The sequence below is a fragment of the Acipenser ruthenus genome, chromosome 28, assembly GCF_902713425.1.
Source record: "Acipenser ruthenus chromosome 28, fAciRut3.2 maternal haplotype, whole genome shotgun sequence".
Taxonomy (NCBI): domain Eukaryota; kingdom Metazoa; phylum Chordata; class Actinopteri; order Acipenseriformes; family Acipenseridae; genus Acipenser; species Acipenser ruthenus.
The window spans coordinates 6522647-6545154 of record NC_081216.1 but is presented as its reverse complement, the minus strand read 5'-3'; the positions used below and the strand labels follow the sequence as shown (position 1 = coordinate 6545154).

The 22508-nt window shown below is 38.0% G+C and overlaps 1 protein-coding gene across 5 annotated transcripts in view; it reads left to right on the top strand.

Moving 5' to 3' along the window:
* LOC117435182 (serine/threonine-protein kinase tousled-like 2) overlaps nucleotides 1–22508 on the top strand; it is a 52067-nt gene that overhangs the window by 24486 nt on the left and 5073 nt on the right. For 3 of the 5 annotated variants that reach the window (XM_034058204.3, XM_034058201.3, XM_059002920.1), the window contains 11 exons: nucleotides 7022–7132; nucleotides 8561–8697; nucleotides 9782–9934; nucleotides 10132–10173; nucleotides 10377–10443; nucleotides 10680–10777; nucleotides 15261–15342; nucleotides 17711–17802; nucleotides 18158–18247; nucleotides 19598–19767; nucleotides 20622–20760. In XM_034058204.3, the coding sequence (XP_033914095.1) occupies nucleotides 7022–7132; nucleotides 8561–8697; nucleotides 9782–9934; nucleotides 10132–10173; nucleotides 10377–10443; nucleotides 10680–10777; nucleotides 15261–15342; nucleotides 17711–17802; nucleotides 18158–18247; nucleotides 19598–19767; nucleotides 20622–20760 (1181 nt within the window). Of the gene's footprint in view, nucleotides 1–7021; nucleotides 7133–8560; nucleotides 8698–9781; nucleotides 9935–10131; nucleotides 10174–10376; nucleotides 10444–10679; nucleotides 10778–15260; nucleotides 15343–17710; nucleotides 17803–18157; nucleotides 18248–19597; nucleotides 19768–20621; nucleotides 20775–22508 lie in introns of all 5 variants that reach the window. The other 2 variants (XM_034058205.3, XM_034058203.3) reach the window with 2 other exon arrangements.

Genomic DNA, 22508 nt, shown 5'->3' with positions numbered 1-22508 from the left:
TTATTATTATTATTTATTTCTTAGCAGACGCCCTTATCCAGGACGACTTACAATTGTTACAAGATATCACATTATTTTTACATACAATTACCCATTTATACAGTTGGGTTTTTACTGGAGCAATCTAGGTAAAGTACATTGCTCAAGGGTACAGCAGCAATGTCCCCCCACCAGGGATTGAACCCACGACCCTCCGGTCAAGAGTCCAGAGTCCTAACCACTACTCCACACTGCTGCCTATATATTATAAGCAGCAGTATATTATAATATATTGCTTCATGCTCTTTCATGTATTCTTGTATGTATGGGCTAAATGTCTGTCCATGTGTGCCCTGATCTACCTGTGCCTTACCTGCATGTTGTCCGTGTTTCTTCCCAAAGCATACTTGTCTGCACCTGTGATGATGCCTCTCCCATTCCCTGTCTTACTTTTTCTCTGTAGTAGTGCTTGTAAGGATAACCAAGAACACTTCAGTCTGTGTTGAGCACTTTCCTTGGCACACATGTGTCTCGGCATGTTTATTCTGGTTAAACCCAGCTGATAAGGGAATGAGCATTTCAATGTAAAGTGGAGCGATGAAAAAAAGAAGCCAAGTGAGAATCAATAATTGTGTGAATGTTGGGCCCCAGCACCTTTCCAATTGTGCCTATTTGCTTGATGCATGACAAGGTTGTCCCAATTGCTTCTCCTAACTTTTGTGTTTGATATCACCACTTTAAACGCCTGTTGCGTTTTTCTAACTTTTTTTTTTTTTTTACAGTTTTTGTTATAGATATATACACACACACACACACACACACATATATATATATATATATATATATATATATATATATAATATATTTGGGTTTGGGGTGTGGGTTTTGCATCTTGGTTTGAAACAGCTGAAAAAGTTATCTGTTTGTTTTTGTATCTCAGATTGCATTTAGTAATATGCAATCAATTGGGAGCGTACTGTATTATACCATTGTGGGGCTTTTTAAAACATTTTATACTTTTGTTTTATTTGATCTGTCCGATGCTAATTTCAGAATATGTTTACTTTTCTCACTGCTGTCTGTTAATTGTGTGTTCCTTGTTATGTGTGCTTAATATACAGGGAGCGAGTTGGCCTTTACTGGCGATATATAAACCTTCTTAATGTCTAATTATACAATTATGTCCTGGAACGTACATGGTCTTAACTCGCCAATTAAAAGAGCCAAATGCTTAGGATTTTTACATCGTAAAAAAATTTAAATTGCTTTAATTCAGGAGACCCATCTCAAATCTGTTGACGTTCACAGATTTCAAAATAAACACTATAGAGTCATTGCTCACTCCTGTGCTTTGAATAAAATAAAAGGGGTATTGATTGCAGTTTTACAGAAAGATAAATATTACCATTAATGGCTGTAGTAATGATACTGAAGGCAGTTTCTGTCAAGTAATGGCATCGCAGTGTTAAATTATGCTTAGCATCAGCTTATGCACCCAATGTTTTTGATCCTCAGTTTTTTGAGAACATCAGGCTCAAACTATTAGGATTCCCTGATTTGTGCAGTTATTGTGGGGGTAGATTTTAACTTGACTTTCAACCCAGCTCTTGATGCTCCATCACAGGGCACAGCCCTGTCCCCTCCCTCTGCCTCCAAATGCTTTCAAAACTTTGCACAAGACCTAAATATATATGATGCATGGCGATTGGCAGGATTCAGGTCTGGGCTTTGACTAGACCACTCAAGGACATTCACTTTCTTCTTGCTGAGCCACTCCATTGTTGCTTTTGCTTTGTGCTTAAGATCATTGTCCTGCTGAAAGGTGAATCTTCTTCCCAGTCCCAGGTCTCTGGCAGACTGGAACAGATTTTCTTCCAGGATCTGCCTGTACTTTGCACCATCCATCTTTCCCTCGATCTTCACAAACCTCCCTGTCCCCACTGCTACAACGCATCCCCAAAACATAGCATGCTGCCACCACCATGCTTTACTGTAGGGATGGTGTTAGCAGGGTGATGTGCCATGTTTGGTTTACGCCACACATATCGCTTAGCATTGAGACCAAAAAGTTCCACTTTGGTCTCATCAGACCACAATACCTTCTCCCAAATGCGTGCAGTGTCCCCTAAGTGTTTCTTTGCAAAAGCTATGTGGCACATCATATGGCCTCACAGTGACCTCCCTCAGCAGTTTCCTTAAGCCACGGCTACTGACTTTGGAGGGACGGCCTGATCGAGGCAGTGTCTTGGTGGTGCCAAACTGTTTCCAATTTACAATGATGACCTGACAGTGCCATAAGGGATATTCAACATTGAAAGTTTCTTATAGCCTTCCCCCAATCTGTACCTTTCAATAACTTTATCCTGGAGTTCTTTTGGCAGCTCCTTGTTCGGCATGTTTTGCCATTTGCTTCAAATTCACTTCATACAACAGAAACAGCTTGATTCTTCATCCAGGAGTATTCGAATCAGTTGAACTACTGTGATTGGACATAGGTGGGCTCTATTTAACTTATGTGTCTTGTTAAGACAGTTTGTTGTACCTGAGCTAATTTGGGTTTGCTATGACAAAGGGTGTGAAGACTTATGCAATCAAGACTTTTAGTTTTTTTTATTTTTAATTACTTTTTGAATATTTCTATAATTGTTCTTTCACGTTGAGTGTAGATGATGATGTGTAGATCAGTGAAACAAACTCCTACTTTAATGCATTTTGAATTGTATTTTTTAGGCAGTAGAATGTGAAAAATGTTCAAGGGTGTGAAGACTTTTTCAAGGCACTGTATATCCTAACTTCCAGCAGATTCGTAAAGGAAATATGCTGGAAGTCCTAAATAAAATCAAAGCAGATTTGACTAGATGGTCTCCATTACAGGTTACATTACACGGTAGGATCTCCATTATAAAAATGAATATACTCCCTTGTATTCATTTCATATTTTTCTATGATCTCCATTTCACTCCCACAAAAGTACCTGGAAAAAATCAATACAATTATAACTGGTTTTATTTGGAAGGATAGGCGGCCAAGAATTCAGTTGACTACTTTGCAGCACTCTAAAATGCTAGGCGACCTGTCGTACCCAATTTTAAGTATTACTACTGGACTTTTCAATTGAGGGTATTTAAAACATGGTTGGACTCGGGGGCATCATCTTCATGGTGACCAGTTGAGGAATCCTTAGTTAAGCCAATCAGACTTCAGGATCATTTTATTTTCAGTTCCTAAGGGCAGGACTGTCTCTCCGAATGGGCTCTATCATTGCAAACTCATTAGATATCTGGAAGAAAGTTAACCGATTTCTTGGCAACTCCCCAAATTCTCATAAGTTCTCACCTATTTGGAATAATCGCTTTTTCGTGACAGGATCCCAGCCTTTTACTTACCCACCCTAGTCCACCAGAAATATTCATATTCTTAACGATATCATTGATGATAATGTTCTTCGTATGTTCCAGGACCTCAAGGACACTTAGTCGCTCTCTGGTTTTTCCTATTTCATGTATCTCAGACTCCGCTCAGCCCTTCGTGCCTGTGGGGTGCCATGGGACACAGCGTTACCTAGCCACCCTGTAGCCGATATACTTGCTTCAATAGTCACCACAAGAGGCGTAGTCTCCTCTCCTATATATATATATATTTTTTCTTTCATCTAATACCAGCTCCCTTCCAGTTGCCACTATATGGGACAGAGAGCTAGACAAACTGGGTGGCAGTCCTGATTGGGATGCAGTATGGGACAATATCTTTTCATCCTCAAACAAAAGAAATTCCTGAAGACCTCCGGAAAAAAGTTGTTGATGCCTATCAGTCTGGAAAGGGTTACAAAGCCATTTCTAAGGCGCAGGGACTCCACCGAACCACAGTCAGAGCCATATCCAAATGGAGAAAGTTTGGGATAGTAGTGAATCTGCCCAAGAGTGGCTGTCCTGCCAAAATCTCTCCAAGAGCAAGGCGTAAAAACGTCCAGGAAGTCACAAAGAACTCTAGAACAACATCCAGGGATCTGCAGGCCTCTCTCGCCTCGGCTAAGGTCAGTGTTCATGACTTCACCATCAGAAAGACACTGGGCAAAAATGGGATTCATGGCAGAGTAGTAAGGCGGAAACCATTGTTCACTAAGAAGAACATGAATGCTCGTCTCAAGTTTGCCAAAAAGCACCTGGATGATCGTCAAGACTTCTGGAACAATGTTCTATGGACAGATAAGTCAAAAATCTAACTTTTTGGCCGACAAGGGCCCCGTTATGTCTGGCGAAAACCAAACACTGCATTCCACAGTAAGAACCTCATACCAACGGTCAAGCATGGTGGTGGTAGTGTCATGGTTTGGGGATGCTTTGCTGTATCAGGACCTGGACGCCTTGCCATCATTGAAGGAACCATGAATTCTGCTCTGTATCAGAGAATTCTACAGGAGAATGTCAGGCCATCCGTCCGTGAGCTGAAGCTGAAGCGCAGCTGGGTCATGCAGCAAGACAATGATCCGAAACACACAAGCAAGTCTACATCAGAATGGTTGAAGAACAAGAAATTTAAAGTTTTGGAATGGCCTAGTCAAAGTCCAGACCTAAATCCCATTGAGATGTTGTGGCAGAACCTGAAACGAGCAATTCATGCTCGAAAACCCACAAATGTCACTGAGTTGAAGCAGTTCTGCATGGAGGAGTGGGCCAAAATTCCTCCACGGCGCTGTGAGAGACTAATCAATAACTACAGGAAGCGTTTGGTTGCAGTTATTGCTGCTATAGGTGGCGTAACCAGTTATTGAGTCTTAAGGGGGAGATTACTTTTTCACACGGGGGCATTGGGTGTTGCATAACTTTCTTTAATAAATAAATCAAATATGTATCAAATTTTTGTGTTATTTGTTCACTCAGGGTCCCTTTTATCTAATATTAGGTTTTGGTTGAAGATCAGATAACATTCAGTGTCAAAAAAAGTGCAGAAAATCAGACGGGGCAAATACTTTTTCACGGCACTGTATATATATATTGTGTGTGTGTGTGTGTGTGTGTGTATATATATATATTACAGTGCCTTGCAAAAGTATTCAGACCCCTGACCAATTTTCTCATATTACTGAATTACAAATGGTACATTGAAATTTCGTTCTGTTTGATATTTTATTTTAAAACACTGAAACTCAAAATCAATTATTGTAAGGTGACATTGGTTTTATGTTGGGAAATATTTTTAAGAAAAATAAAAAACTGAAATATCTTGCTTGCATAAGTATTCAACCCCTGTGCTGTTTACACCGATGAAAGAAATTGCCCTAAAGAGGACACAATTACCTTACTATTGGCCTCCACCTGTGAACCATTAAAGTTGCTGTCACATTTTATGGATAAAAACCCCACTGTTGAAGGAACATTGGTCAGGCTGTGAATCTGAAGGAAAATGAAGACCAAAGAGCATTCTACAGAAGTTAGAGATAAAGTAATACAAATGCATAGATTAGGGAAAGGGTACAAAATAATATCCAAGTGTTTGGATATCCCAGTGAGCACAGTTGGATCAATAATCAGGAAGTGGAAGCTGCATCACACCACCCAGGCACTGCCAAGAAAAGGCCATCCCTCAAAACTCAGCGCTCAAACAAGGAGACTTGTGAGAGAAGCCACAGAGAGGCCAACAATCACTTTGAAGGAGCTACAGAGTTCAGTGGCTGGGAGTGGAGTAATGGTGCACCAGTCAACCATATCAAGAGCTCTGCATAACACTGGCCTGTATGGGAGGGTGGCAAGAAAGAAGCAGTTACTCAAAAAGTAATATCTGAAAGCATGTCTGGAGTTTGCCAGAAAGCATGAGAGTGACCCAGCTGCGATGTGGGAAAAGGTTTTGTGGTCAGATGAGACCAAGATAGAGCTTTCTGGCCAAAACTCAAAGCGCTATGTGTGGCGCAAACCTAACACTGCCCATGCCTCAAGACACACCATCCCTACAGTGAAGTATGGTGGTGGCAGCATCATGCTGTGGGGATGCTTCTCATCAGCAGGGACTGGGCATCTTGTTAAAATTGAAGGAAGAATGGATGGAGCAAAATACAGGGAAATACTGCAAGAGAACCTGCTTCAGTCCGCTAAAAAACTGAAGCTTGGGAGGAAATTCACCTTTCAGCAGGACAATGATCCCAAGCACAAGGCCAAAGCAACATTGGAGTGGCTCAAGAACAAAAAGGTGAATGTCCTACAGTGGCCCAGTCAAAGTCCTGATCTCAATCCCATTGAGAATCTGTGGCACTATTTGAAAATTGTGGTCCACAAGCGTCGTCCAACCAACCTGAACAACCTGGAGCAAATCTGCCAAGAAGAATGGGCCAAAATCACTCCGACACTGTGTGCAAAGCTGATACATACTTACCCCAAAAGACTTAAAGCTGTTATTGCAGCGAAAGGTGGCTCTACCAAATATTAATGTGTGGGGGTTGAATACTTATGCAAGCAAGATATTTCAGTTTTTTATTTTTCTTAAAAATATTTTCCCAAAATAAAACCAATGTCACCTTACAATAATTGATTTTAAGTTTCAGTGTTTTAAAATAAAATATCAAACAGAACGAAATTTCAATGTACCATTTGTAATTCAGTAATATGAGAGAATTGGTCAGGGGTCTGAATACTTTTGCAAGACACTGTATGTATGTATGTATGTATGTATGTATGTATGTATATATATATATATATATGTATGTGTATATATATATATATATATATATATTATTTTGGATTAAATAATCTTGTATTCCTTTTAGCTTTACTTTGTATGTTTTAGAGCTCCCACTATTCATTTGTATCCATTTGTTCTTGTATTACTTTATTTTCTGGAAAACAAAAAACAATTGTTAAAAAAAAAAAATTCCTGTCAAGACTTCATCATCAACTCTTCTGTCTTCAGTAACTGCTAAGTTTTGTTGTCATGTTTGTATTTTCTCCAGTTCTAATATGATCTTGCTAATGGTGCTCTGATGTATTGATTTATTTGCAACAGGACTGTAGTGATCTGTGGTCTTCACTGATTCCCAACATTGTATCCTCAGGCGAACTGCGACTTGAGGCAACAGATTACTGAGCAGCAGAAGATGTTGGAGAAGTACAAAGAAAGGTTAAACAATTGTGTGACCATGAGTAAAAAGCTGCTAATAGAGAAGGTAATGAACCATTTGAACTCTGGGCTTTTTTGTCAGGTGCCTCAAAAAATTGTATGATAATTCCTGCTCTCTGTCGAAGCTAGCATAAGCTATTAAGGTTATAAGTAGGGGTGCACCGATAAAGATTTTCCTTGCTGATGCTGATAGCCTATGGTTATCTACCCATGTCGGCTGATACCAATAATAATACAGTGCAGGTAAGCTATTGTAAACTACTAGAACAAGACATAGGCCTATATTTAAACTGTTTAAGAATTATAAATGTTAAATGAACAGATATCATTCAAGTGTTGTATTTATGACAAAAATGAACAGATTGTTTACTTGTTGCATTTACTTCAGAAAATGAATACAAATAATAATGTAATATTATATGGTGTGCTTGACAGCAATTTATACATTTGTTTTACAACAGTCACACAAAAATAACATTTTGCATTTGTATTAGAAAAAACACTTCTGTAGAAAAAAATATATAATTTGACATTAACTTTTAGAGCTACTTGCTGTCAAACATTGCGTATTATAACTTCTGCCTATACTGTATAGACAAAAAGAAATGTAGCCTACACAATGTCAACTACAACAGCGTTAAGCATAAACTACTTAAAAATGCAGCACAACTTAAATTGTTCACTTAATCAAAATAAAGATGTCAAAAATATAACATTTTCGGTTACAAAATTCAGTCAAACTTGAATCTGTTACTTAACAAAAGACGGCACAGCAATCAATTTCTGCTTAAAAATGCCGCCGAACACACCTGCAACCAATGCAGATTAAGCAAGATAAACAAAAATCGAAAGATAGTTTTGAAGCACATTATATAATAATAATAATAATAATAATAATGTAACGACCCGGCAGTCTGTGCTAACTAAGAGGACTTGATTTGCTGTTCGGACGCGGAGTGTTGAGCAGCACAGGGCAGACAAACACTCCAGAGTCTTAAATATTCAAAGCAAGATTTTTTTTAAAAGCATCAGAATAATATTCTACTCACAATTGGTCATTGGATTTAATGTAACATCAAGTCTGTTCTGCTGCACACAACTCGGCTATCCTGTTGTCGTCTTCAGATATTTGAAAAATAAATATTAATAATAATCATAATAATAATCATAATAATAATCATAATAATAATAATAATAATAATAATAATAATAATAATAATAATAATAATAATAATAATCATAATAATCCAAACACAGCTCTTTTGAGACATTCTTACTGCAGGTTGATACCGTTACAGTAAAATACATGACATTTTCTGGAAAGTGGGTCGAATTACAGTTAATTCCAAAAAGTGATTTTGTTATGAGGGCACCTGTACCACACGAGGAGAATGTGAATTAGTCACAATGTATCATCTGCCAATTATATTGATAAAGAGCCCTTGGAAGTCATGGTGTTGGTTGTCTTGTTCAGTCCAAGCAGGAGAAGATGGCATGTCGAGACAAGAGCATGCAGGACCGTCTCAGGCTGGGGCATTTCACTACAGTCAGACACGGAGCCTCCTTCACAGAGCAGTGGACAGATGGATATGCCTTTCAGAACCTCATCAAGTAAGGAGACACAGTCTCAAAGACTCCATGTCAGTGTTGTAACCCTTTTCGGTACAATATGAGTACAACACAACTAGCAATGCCTTTGGAGCGTCAATTCCCTAATTTAAATGGTTAACTTTTATCATTAATGGGTCCTCCTATTTATTAACACATACCTATAACATGCTAAAATATCTTCAGGGGAGACGAATACCTTAAAAGAAAAGCAGATGAAAACAAAGCAATGTGTTTTTTAGGGGTCCTATTTAATTCTCACCACCGTTTTAAAATGCCATTTTTGTGTTAAATGTTTAATATTTTATAGATATTTTTAACTACCTAATATTTATAATTATTAATTAGGTAATTTATTAAACTGGCTGTTATTCTATTACAGTATCAACATTTGACTAAACAGCAGCTTATGTACTTGTTTAACAAACACCAATTTATTTGGTTTAATTTATTTGGTAATTGTAACCAGCAGATTATATCTGTAAACAGTCCCTTTAACCAAATTACTGGTCATCTGTTGGTTGGATGTCTTATTTATCCAGTGAAATTACCACCGGAGACTGCTGTTGTACTGCAAGCCTCTTTATTTAATATGCTTACCAGATCCTGACATGCTGCTGGAAGAAAATGCATTGGAGACTAATAATATACTAATTAATCGCTTAATTGTATATTTTCACATAGGTGTTTCAATATTGCAGTTAATATGTTCTGTATTGTCTTTGTTTCATTCAATGCATGTGATCTCAATTTCATTTTAATCTATGTTTATACAAAACATGCCTCTGCTGCCACAAGTAATACACATTCTATATAAATCATGTTAAACTTTTTTGTTGGATTATTTCAACAAAAAATTAAAAAATGTAAATAATTATTTTCGAGTTTATCATGATGGATAATTGTTTGCTGAATCAGAAATGCCAGATTTAATACCGATAATCAGTGCAACTCCACTGGTAGTTGGGGCTTGTATACTGTAATTCTATGCATAGGTGAGGTTAACTCGTACCTACTGGTCCTTGTACTTGGTATGCACTTAACTCCACCATTTACATCTGTATTGTTTTTGTTGTTTTTCCTTCAGACAACAAGAGCGAATAAACTCCCAGAGAGAGGAGATCGAGAGGCAGAGGAAGATGTTAGCAAAGCGAAAACCACCAGCTATGGGCCAGACGCCACCCCCAAATATCGAGCAGAAACCACGGAAAAACAAAACCAACGGTGCTGAAAATGAAATGTAGGTCCATGTAGCTGTGGTCAGTAGTGATACTAGTTTTACTGCGATGTTTTTAATAGGGCTATTCAAAAAGGCCTTCTATATTCGTGGCTGTTTAGTAAAGCGGTAAGCAGCTTAAGCAAAATGAATGAATCAAATGTCTATGGAGTCTTAAGTGAACTTCAGTCGTGAGGGTTTCATTCTTCCATCTTCTACAGGGTGATTCATAATCCGTGTCGGAGCATCATTAACACTGCAGGGTACGTGAGGGATGAAATGCAAAGGAAAAATGTATTGTTTGGCCACCAAAGGGTTGTTCAGGTAACATTTAAGTCGAGTTGAAAACGGTGCAAAACAACGTTGTGAATTATGAAGCACCCTGTATAGCTCATCTTTACAACACAGAGCACTCTTTGGACCCATTTCCGCTGACCTATATGGTAATTTCTTTGTTTTCTTGCAGGTTAACTTTATCAGAGTATCACGAACAGGAGGAGATTTTCAAACTTAGGCTTGGGCATCTTAAAAAGGTAATTTCAGCTAGCATTAGGCGACAGGAATGTAACAGCAATCCTGCTTTATCAGTACATAATGCAACCCTTTAGTCCACTTAAAAATGGTCAACTGTACATTTATAGTGGAGCTCAATGAAATCTGGATATTTTCTACATGTTGATTAGAAGTTTGGTTGAAACTTGCAGCCTGTACTATTGTGTGTGTACGAATGTGTAAAGCTGTTTTTGTTTCGTCACAAATATTCTTGCAGGAGGAAGCTGAGATCCAGGCTGAGCTGGAACGGTTAGAGAGAGTACGAAATCTGCACATCCGAGAACTGAAGAGGATACACAATGAAGACAACTCACAGTACGTCAGTCTATCTTCTCAATCCAGAGTTCACGCTGCAACACAATGTAAACATGTCTTGTGAATAATAGTTATGCTTTCTTTCATGGACAATTGTCAGGAGGTGAGTGGTGTGGTTTAATAATGTCCAGACCAGATGTCCCAGTTCAAAACAATCCATATTTTATTCAACCAAAACAAAATCTGCCCCTTTACCAGCAATGGTATCCGGGGGGGGGGTATATGGCAAGATTGCAGTCTCGAAATAATAAAACATAATAATTCAACAATCCATGTCCTTGCACGGAAAAGTGCTCTGACCCTCTTTTAGTGCTTGCCGGGCTATGGCAAGCCAAATTATCATTTAGAGATATCTCAAATTCATTTATAGATATCTCTAAATATTTGAAGATATCTCTAAATATTTGAAGATATCTTCAAATATTTAAAGATATCTCTAAATCATTTTAAGATATCTAAAATACATTTAGAGATTTCTCAAAATGATTTACAGATATCTTTAAATTGAGCTTTAAATGAGATATCTAAAATGCATTTTTAGATATCTTTAAATCATTTTAAGATATCTCTAAATGTTTTTGAGATATCTTGAAATACTTTTCAGATATCTGTAAATCATTTAGAGATATCTCTAATTAATGTCCTGTTCATTTAAAGATATCTCTAAATCATTTAAAGATATCTCTAAATCATTTGAAGATATCTTCAAATGAACAGGAAGCTATTTCGAGATATCTGGAAATGACTTCCTGTGAAAATGCTCTATTTTTTCAATGGACTTCCTGTCTATTTAAAGATATCTTCAAATGAACAGGAAGTTATTTAGAGATATCTCTAAATGATTTAGAGATGTCTCTAAATGAACAGGAAGATATTTAAAGATATCTTCAAATGATTTGCAGATATCTTTAAATGAACAGGACGTTATTTGAAGATATCTTTAAATGATTTACAGATATCTTTAAAACCCTCATTTTAAGATATCTCTAAATGACAGTTTGGCGTGCCGTGCTAGCACAATCCACACGGTTTCCATAGTATTTAAAGATATCTGTAAATCAATTTGAGATATCTATTTCATTTTTAGATATCTCAAATTGATTTACAGATATCTTTAAATTAATTTTAGATATCTTAAAAACTGCACAATTAAAGATATCTGGAATTCAATTTAAGACATCTGGAAATGTTTTACAGATATCTCTAAATATTTCAAGATATCTTAAAATGCAATTTGAGATATCTCTAAATGATAATTTGGCTTGCCATAGCCAGGCCGTGCGGTGCTGTGCACTGCTGTGAGGTTGGTGCTCAGGTTGTAGTGCTGGCTTGCTGGCTGCAGCTCCCTGGCTCCTACTCCTCTGCAAAAACATAAAAAAACAAAAGAACTCGTCAAGAAGGCAGATGCAACATTCAATCGATTAACTGCCCGGTGAAGGGCCCTACTTCAAACCCAAAAGATATTAACAAAACATTTAAATCTTTTTTTGCAAAGTTATACTCCTCTGACAAACAGCTCTCCCCTGACCACTGCCAAGCCTTCCTAGAGGATTTGAATATGCCTAACATCTCTTCAGAGGAGGCTGAGCAGCTAGACTGTCCAATCTCCATAGATGAATTACATCAAGCTGTAAAAACCACTAAAAAAGGCAGCTCCCCTGGGATTGACGGTTTGCCGGCTGAGCTGTATCTAGCTTTGTGGGATACTCTGGGCCCAATCTGGTTATCCACCATAAATTCTGCAATCGCAAAGGGTCATTTTCACAGAGACTGTAATACTGCCCTAATCACATTGCTCCCTAAACCCGGCAAGAATCCCCAGGAATGCGCAAGTTACAGGCCTATTTCCTTAATTAATGCTGACATGAAAATGTACGCTCGGGTTATTGCTCGCCGTTTGGAGAAAGTTATCAATGGTTTGATTAATCCTGACCAAACCGGCTTTATTAAGGGTCGATTAGCATCCGACAATATCCGTCGCTTATTACATGTTATTGCTGAAGCTGAAAAACTGAATTCACCGAGTGGGCTTTTATTTCTCGATGCTGAAAAAGCTTTTGACCGTCTGGAATGGCAGTATTTATGGTGTGTTTTAAAGAAATTTGCTTTCGGTCCAAATCTTATTAGAATGATACAAGTTCTGTACTCTAACCCTTCCGCAAGAGTTTCCACGGGTGGAAGCCTTTCAGACTTATTTAGTATCTTTCGAGGATCCAGACAAGGGTGCCCTCTCTCCCCTCTGCTTTTTGACTTGTCACTAGAGCCCTTAGCCCAATTTATCCGCCAAAGCTCCTTAGTTTCACCGGTGAAAATTGGATCGTCCTGCCACTCAATTTCACTATACGCCGATGACACACTTTTATATGTGTCTGATTTAGAGCGCTCTCTTCCAAATATACTTCAGATTTTTGAAAATTTCGGCTCAATAGCTGGTTACAAAATTAACTGGTCAAAATCAGTGTTAATGCTACTTAACGCGGAGGCAGGCAGAGTTAATATCCCCCCCATCATTCCAGTCTCACATCAAGTAACATATTTGGGCATTGAGATACATCCCTCCATATCAACAATTGCTAAAAATAATTACACAAAAGTGCTAAAAAAAATTGAGGGGGATTTGAACAGATGGATTCTTCTACCAGCTTCAGTTCCTGCCCGTATTGCCTCGATTAAAATGAATATTCTCCCCCGTATTAATTTTATTAGTTCAATGCTCCCATTGCCTCCACCAGTGGGCTACTGGTTAAAACTTGATTCCTTGTTGAGAAAATTCGTCTGGAATGGTAAACACTCTCGGATCAAATGGTCTTTATTACAACGCAGTAAAGCACAAGGCGGTTGGGCCTGTCCAAATTTTTAATTTTATCACTGGTCTTTCTTACTACGTACACTAAACCACTGGATGAACCCAACCATGCAGGCATCTTGGAAGGAAATAGAACAGGAAATATTATCCCCAATTCGAATACAAGATATACTGTTCTCTGGCCTTACTTACAAAAGGTGTTCCCTGCACTATGGCCCCATAATCGCTTAAACTGTGCAAACTTTCCGGGCAGTGGAAAGAACTTTGGGTCTTAATATTAAGTGGCACAGACACTCGCCCATTTGGAACAATGTTAATATTTTATGCCCGGAGGGGTATAAACGTGTTGAACGATGTAGCCGGTCAGGAGTCTATCCTAGAGTTCCAGGACCTAGTTTCTCGCTATAGTATCCCTAGCACCTCTTTGTTTTTTTATTTTAGACTGAGATCTGCTTTAAAAACATATGGGGTTCCCTGGGGCTCCAACTTAATCCGTCACCCAGTAGTGGATTGGGTCCTGGGGGCAGCACCTAAGGGCTTAGTCTCCCATATATATAAGCATCTCACCTCACACTCCCCTGCCCCCCTCTCTTGTTCAAAACTATGGGAGAAGGATATAGCGCAATGGGGAGGGACTGTAGACTGGGATGCGGTGTGGGGTAGTGTCTTTGGAGCGTCTAAGAATCCAAATCACCAATTTATTCACTTTAAATTATGCCACAGAACTTATTTGACCCCTCGTAAAAGGCATTTTATGGGGCTAGCCCCTCATCCTTGTTGTACTTTGTGCAACCTAGGAGTACCAGGCACTCTGATGCATGTACTGTGGGATTGCCCAGATGTTCAGCTTTTTTGGGGGCAGGTAGTCGATTCCATTTCTGCCATTATGGGGAGGTGCTTCCCACTGGACCCTGCCTTTCTTCTCCTGGGTGATGTTTCTAAATTTCCTCTCTCTGAGAATGAACATAGACTGTGGCTGGCAAGTATGACTGCTGCAAAAAAAATGATTGTGCAGCGCTGGCTCCCTCCTCATCAACTCTCCTTGCGGCACTGGCTACAGGTGTTTTTAGACATTATTTTTTTGGAGATGTCCTCAGCCAGAATCAACGGAGCTAAAGCTTCCACTTTGCTGATGTGGAGAGACTCGGCAACTGCAATTAAGAAGTTACTATTGTTGTAATCAGTATGCATTGCTCATTTATTTGTCGTCAACCCATGTAACGAGGGGGTGGGAGGGGCGGGAGGGGCGGGAGGGAAATTTTTGCAGGGTCTTTCTGTTCACTTTGTATATAAATTTTCAATAAAAACTTAATTACAAAAAAAAAAAATAAGTAAAAAAACAAAAGAACAGCGCTCCAGCCGGTTAGTTATTCAGCGTAAGGGGCCGTACTTGCGTAGCTGCGTCCCCTTTGTACTACCAAGCTCTTCCCTGTGATCAGCCCGGCGCCGCAGTCTTTCCAATCGCTGTATGCCCCGCAGCTGACCACAATGGAGTTGTTCGGTGAACTCGAAGCTACACGCTTCCTCCAAAATGGCTGACTTCCGGTTTCTACCTACCGTCGAGTCTGCCCATCTACAACCTTACACAGTGCCCTATCAGGTCGGGAGGGAGATTTGCAGCTCAGATTCCTTCTCTCTCTGTCACAACAATGCATTAAGTTTTGTTGTGTTTTTCAGGTTCAAAGATCACCCCACACTGAATGACCGGTACCTGTTGTTACATTTACTGGGAAGAGGTGGATTCAGTGAAGTGTACAAGGTAGGATGTTTCAAATATTGAACAATATGCCACATTTTAAATGTATGGTGAGGGTATGGAATGGGTTACCTAGTCATGTTGATGATTTTGAATCACTTGGATCCTTTAAGACCCAACTTGACAATGTTTTGAGATCAGGCAGTTATTGAGAATTTTTTTTATGATCTTACAAAGACTAGGCTGTTTCTAGAATGTAACTGTTACTTTTTTCTGCAGTTTTTATTCTTCTTCTTTTTATAGTGATTTTAGCTTGTATTTGGTAGAGAATAAGATCTTTCTTGGATCTTTTGATGCTACAGTAAATAGGGTGCTATGCCCCGAGGTGCAAAAGCACTAACCCAAAACACTTTTCTAAAAACGCATATTCAGTTTTTAGAAATGGCGCTGTCAAAATAAAAAATGTTTTCCACATATAAAACTGGTTGTACTTATTGTCATCAATGGCTTGGTTTACATGCAGAAATAAAACTAAGTCTCACCTTTGTCACAGTATTTTGTTAGTACCTTTCAGGAAATTTGCGTTTACATGTAGTTCTTAAAATGCCTAATTTAATAGTAAAATATTGAAGGGTATATTTTTAAATGTTTTTGTCAGTGTTCCAATTTGGCCTTGCTTGACTACTGATATTGTGCAACATTCTTAAACTGGGGTTGTGCTGAAGAACTGCAACTGAAGCCACCAAAAAAACTCTATATACGATCACTCAAGCCTGATGCTGAGATCAGTAGCTCACTGCAGTAATATAGGATACCACTGGCACGAATTCCCAGCTATGCTAATTTAATACATTTTGGGGTATAAAAGTGACTTTTTTATTCTTTGGTCGGTATCCTTGATAGATGCTACTTAAAACTAGTGAATTGCACCTTACCTTACTGCTAATAGACTAAAAAGTCAAAACCTAAAGTAATCGGCTATCCGGTCACCAAATTTGAAAAGAACAAAAGTGTAAAAGATAAAATAATATATATTTTTGTATGCTTTGCAAAGGGCCATATCATTTATTATTATTATTTGTATTATTATTATTATTATTATTAGTAGTAGTAGTCGTAGTAGTAGTATTTTTTTTATTATTATTTGTTTATTTAGCAGACGCCTTTATCCAAGGCAACTTACAGAGACTAGGGTGTGTGAACTATGCATCAGCTGCGGAGTCACTTACAATTACGACTCACCCAAAAGACAGAGCACAAGGAGGTTAAGTGACTTGCTCTGGGTCACCCAGTCAGTGGCTGAGGTAGGATTTGAACCGGGGACCTCCTGGTTACAAGCCTGTTTCTTTAACCACTGGACCACACAGCCTCCTCTAGTAGTATTTTTATTTTTATTTTTATGATTTTATTATTTAGTAGTAGTATTAGTATTATTTTTATTATTGTAAAAGGTTGTGTTTTTTTTTTGTAGGAGCTTCAGTATTTTTTTTATGACTTTACTCATAAAACAACAATTATAAAGAACTATCATTTTTAGGAGTCACCTGCAAATAGTAATAATTTGAAACGTTGGATAAATGGTGTCACATTCAAAAATTAAATACTGAATGAAGGTCTCCTTGTATTCTGTTTTTTTTTTTTTTTTTTATTTGGTCAGAGAATTTTGTCAGGGCTACTTTCAGTAGATCTCGGTTGTTAGTAACGTTTTGCTTGGTATGGCCTTTGGTTGTGGTAGAAAGTTGCGTAAGGTTACATCACAAACGGGATCTTCACTGCTGAAGTCTGGCTTTTGAACTTGTTGCCATGAATAAAAAAAATAGTCTATAAAATCATGAGCTCTTTGTTGGGACATACTGTGGGCTTCTTTCTTAAATTATCTAAAAAGATCAAATGTTTACAGTTCCATTAAAATAGCTTTTATCGTGGTAGGTAGCCTGCCTGGTGTTCCATTCCTTATAAGTTACAAAGGAGCATTGCTCGCCTTGCTTCTTTCATTCAGACCATACAGTGTTACCTAACTTTTGAAAAGCCCTAAGGAGGGCCTATCAGCCTATCTGTAAATCTTCTCTTGTCTATAAAGGATTTAAAAGGCTACAGGGAGTTTTGTAATGTTGAGTTTCAGTTGCTAGTACAAATAATTACAGCAACGAATTTGATTGCACAGCATTCTTTTGACATGACATATACATAAGCAAATACGCAGGAGAAGGGGTGCAGATAACTTTTTTTGCTTATAAAATGTAAAATTAAATATATTGAAATAAAAGTGTGGTGTGTTGTGACTAATGAAGTCGTGGACCTGTGCAGTACTAAGATAATGTTGGTATCCTTTTCATCAAATCAGAGTGCTCGGTTTGCCTTGGTCATTGTATAACTCGCTCTCCCTTTCACCTGGAGTTTTATCTCACTTGTTTCTTTTTTTTTGTTACAGGCTTTTGACTTAACAGAACAGAGATACGTAGCTGTAAAAATTCACCAGTTAAATAAAAATTGGAGAGATGAGAAGAAAGAGAACTACCACAAGTATGTTAACCTTATGTGTGTTTTTATTTAGGCTTTTGGGGGAATGTGTTATTATGATATCTAAATTATTTTGTCATTGAAGAAGCAGTGTGGTCAAATGCTTATAGGGAGACTAGAAACCACTAAGTCACCCAAAAAATTGTAAAGAAGCCACATTACTCCCAGTTCTACAGGTGGTTTAGAACTGAGGTCTTTGACCACATTTAAGTGATGTCAAATAAGTAGACTTGATCGGGCCATCTGGGATCGCACCTTAAAGGTACTGTAAAATCAGATAAATATGAAGTTTATATTTGGAATGTACTCTTCACAAATAGTTTTACTTTTATCCTGAGCAGTTATGTTGTGTTTTCAGACATGCCTGCAGGGAGTACAGAATCCACAAGGAGCTGGATCACCCCCGGATAGTCAAACTGTACGACTACTTCTCACTCGACACAGACTCGTAAGTGACTGCTATCTGATCTTACACACACACTCATAAGTGACTGCTATCTGATCTTACACACACACTCATAAGTGACTGCTATCTGATCTTCTTACACACACACTCGGAAGTGACTGCTAGCTGATCTTACACACACACTCGGAAGTGACTGCTATCTGATCTTACACACACACTCATAAGTGACTGCTTTCTGATCTTACACACACTCATAAGTGACTGCTATCTGATCCAGCAGCAAGTCGGCATCAGGGCTCTTGCTGGAGGCAGATTTCTGCTTCTGCTTCTAATTTAAACACTGACCACAATAAGCAAAACCATTTTATATATGTACAAAACAACCTGCTGGTTTCAAAGCCTTGGTTCAGTGCTTTATATTTTTACCTTATAAACAAGAGAGAAAAACACTTGTCTGTACAGTAGAATGTCGCCACTGACTAGGCCATTTTTGTGGTATTTTCATAAACCAGTAAGATTGTAAGCTTCTTACTGCAAAATCTAAACCAAGCAATTCCACTCTGCTGAGGATGTCTGAGAATTTCCAAGAAAGAGTGATTTAAAATAAACATACTGGCATAAACATATTCATTGTTTTTAATTGTAGTTTAATAATAACATTTAGTTTGTGAGAAACATAATGCAGAATATATGTAAAAGGTTCCTATTGTCTAGATTAGCTTGAGAAGAGCCCTGCAAGTTTTCAAATGTGAACATTTAATTTGAAATACCTGCTGAAAATAAATTTAAATCAGATTTTAAAACATTATTGATGAAATACAGTTTATTTATTGAATTATAATTTCATAACTGCTGTACTCCTTGGAGTGTGTTAATTTGCTTCTGAAATGGGCAACATTCAGTGTACACTCATTACAAAATGAGATCTGAACTGTGCGGTAGTGTTAAGTTCTTTCATGCTGATATGATTTCTAAGAACCAATCGTGCCTAATTTGTCTGACCTTTTAGAAATAAGTAATCAGTGCAATATTTTATTTATGTTAATCAACCCTAATTTATATTCTGTATATGTGCATATATGTATCTGGTGGATTTATACATTTGAATGTAGTGATTTGCAAATACAAGCACACTAGACATCTAGTAATCAACCTTTTGATTTTGTTGGTAACTGAAATGCAGTTTGCATTCAGTACATGTTATTGCTGTTAAGGTTCGGGAAGCTGGAATTCTGATTCCTCTCACTGCTTCCCTTTTTACTGTTTTTTGGTAATAAGAGATTGCAAGGAGTGTAGATTCAGTGTTTTGTTGAGAACCGCTACTTTAAAATACTTGAGTGCTAAATGAAAGTTGAACCCTTCTACACTAACAGTTTTGTGCTTGTTGTGCAGGTTTTGTACAGTTCTGGAATACTGCGAGGGGAACGACCTGGATTTCTACCTGAAACAGCACAAGCTGATGTCAGAGAAGGAGGCTCGTTCCATCATCATGCAGATCGTCAATGCGCTCAAGTATCTCAATGAGATCAAGCCCCCCATCATCCATTACGACCTGAAGCCAGGTATGAGCAGGAACCAGGATACACACAAGCAGGCAAAGCACATTGCATTCGAAAATATTTGACATTTGCTGGTCCATTTGATTACATTTTATCTTAATTACCTGTGCAGATTTTTGTCTGAACAAAAAATTGTTTATATAATGAAGGCAAAATGATAGAGGATTCAGGAATATATTGCCAGACCTTTGAAGGAGAGATCTGATTCTGACCTCTCCAGTGTCGGATTAGAATCATGACTAGATGCTGCTGTAGATCACCTAGGAACATGACAGTTTACTTAGAGTAGCGGTTCTCAAACTGGGGTCTGCAAAGGTTGCCTAGGGGGGTCCCCAGGACATTCTAGAAACGTATCTTTTGTACAACAACATACATATTTAATGTACAGAAAATATTATTTCACTGTAGCAGCGAGACAGACTTTGTGGTACTTGCAGACAATATACTGTACATAAAACAGCTACTTGAATTTGGTGTTTTCCTTTATTGTATGAAAATATGTTTTTGACTTTTGTGGGGAGAGACAGGCTTTGTGATACTGACAGTATTCTACCTAAACATTTACATTCACTGCAATACAGTGTATCCTTGTTTGCAATGTGCCTTTTCCTCAGATTTCAGTTGTGGGTCCATATGTAAAAATAAAAAATATGTAAAAGAACCTCTGATCTATTGAGGAAGTGATGTGATAGTAGCATGATATAATCTTCCTGGTGGTTACCTAAGATTACATTGAAACTGCTTGGTAATCAGGCAACTCTGCCTTGTCAGTTTTTCACTGAAAATAGTAAAGCACGGCTTCAGTCATTTTGGGTGATATTCATGCTGTTTACTGACTCAAGCTATCTTATTTGCAGGTAATATTCTTCTAGTGAACGGGACCGCATGTGGCGAGATTAAAATCACAGATTTTGGATTATCTAAAATCATGGACGATGACAGCTATAATTCTGTGGACGGAATGGAGTTGACATCGCAAGGAGCTGGCACTTACTGGTAAACACACTGGCGTAAGAATTCCAGTTAAACTTCACAAATGCAAAGGGAACAGAACCGGACTGAGCAAATTTAATTCACATTTAAACAACGTGAGATTTTATACAACTGTGAGATGAAGATAATTCTGAGTTATAGAAGTTTGAGTCAAGGAAGTTTTACTGCATACTTACCAGACATGTTGTACAATGGGGTCAGATAATGGTTTAGTAGATGAACAAACTGTATTTTTTTTGGTCTTGTACTAAGTTGATTTAAAGTGAGTGCTTATAGGCATGGAAGTTTAACAAAACAGAGCTTATCTGCATTTTGTTTAATATTCCCATTACTTTGAAAAATGTCTTTAGGCTCATATGCAATTTTAGCACGAAAATTATTTTAATGTCTCATCTCAGAAATTGTAAACAAAATAGTACCATAAAACATGGCTGTGTATAGTTTTGCTGACCCCAAGCAGAGCCACGGTGGTAGTTATAAAAAATGGACCCCTTAGCGATCAGTTGGGCGTGCATATAAGTACCATAGAGATTGTTGACAGACCCTGTAGTCCCTTCTGCAGCACCCATGCTTCTAAAATAGCCATTATTTAAATACTAAATCTGTATATTATATTAATGTATTGTGCCTTTTTAATTGTTTGGGGTGTACAAATAATAAACTTGACAGTGAGGCCTACAGGAGCTGCTTGAATAAATGTTAACGTTTAGCAACTTGCCTGCATAACACTATAAGCTGATTCTGTTCCCTGCAGGATGCTGGCTTTGCAAATGCAAATTACCTGCTTTGTTTTAATTACATTTATCCAAGCATCCCACCCCGAGGATGGGCATTAAATTCTCATTTATCACACACTATTCCTGGTAGAGTTCTAAAGTTCAGTCTGTACTCAGAATTATAATGCAACTGTAACCAAAGTGAACAGTTTAAACTTGTAACTTTTTAAAACAGCTGTTTCCTGTGGTTTTCGGGGAATCGAGTGTCGTGGAGCTGAATGTTTCTACTTCTGTACTTTTGCCATTTTTTTTTTTTTGCGGTCAGATTTCTGTGGCAATTTATTTATTTTTTTTCTTTTTGAGAAGGCTGAAAAAAAAGGTTAGGGACCATATTAAAATTACGTGCTTTTAACATTTTGCCATTTTCATATTAACTAGTTTGTTCTGAGGGTGTTTGTGTTTGCTAACATTTCTGTGTACCATTTTGTGAGAAGTGGCTTACCTTCAGAGTCAGATTGTATTGGGATGGGAGATTTTTATTTTAGGTGACTGCCTCATGGAAAATGCAGTTCGAAATCAGCCAGAAATTTCTCTTGGATTTACCTTATTTTCACTGGACATGGAGGGCTCTGGAGAGTTTAACTTATCAAGTGCACACAAGAGAATTGTGGAGATGTGTTGCTGTTTGACAGTTTGACAGCTCGTGCTGGAGTAGTGCGCTGTTGCTGGGATTAATGAGTGCGTGTTTCCCGCATTCATTAATGGCTCTATTGACTTTATTGGCGGTTTTGATTGGATCGCCAATAATACTTCCACCAATCAGAGGGTTGCATACAGTGCTCGTAGTGATCCCGCCCTCTGACAGACTGGTATCCAGAATAGGTTAAAGAAGCGCTGGACAAGGGAAAGAATGTGTCAGATGTCAAAGTGGATATGAGAGTGGCAGTGATGAAGCCAATTGGCTTGAAAACATTAAAAGTAGACTGGACATTTCCATCAATGGATTTGAAAAAATCTGGAATTGAGATGCGAAAC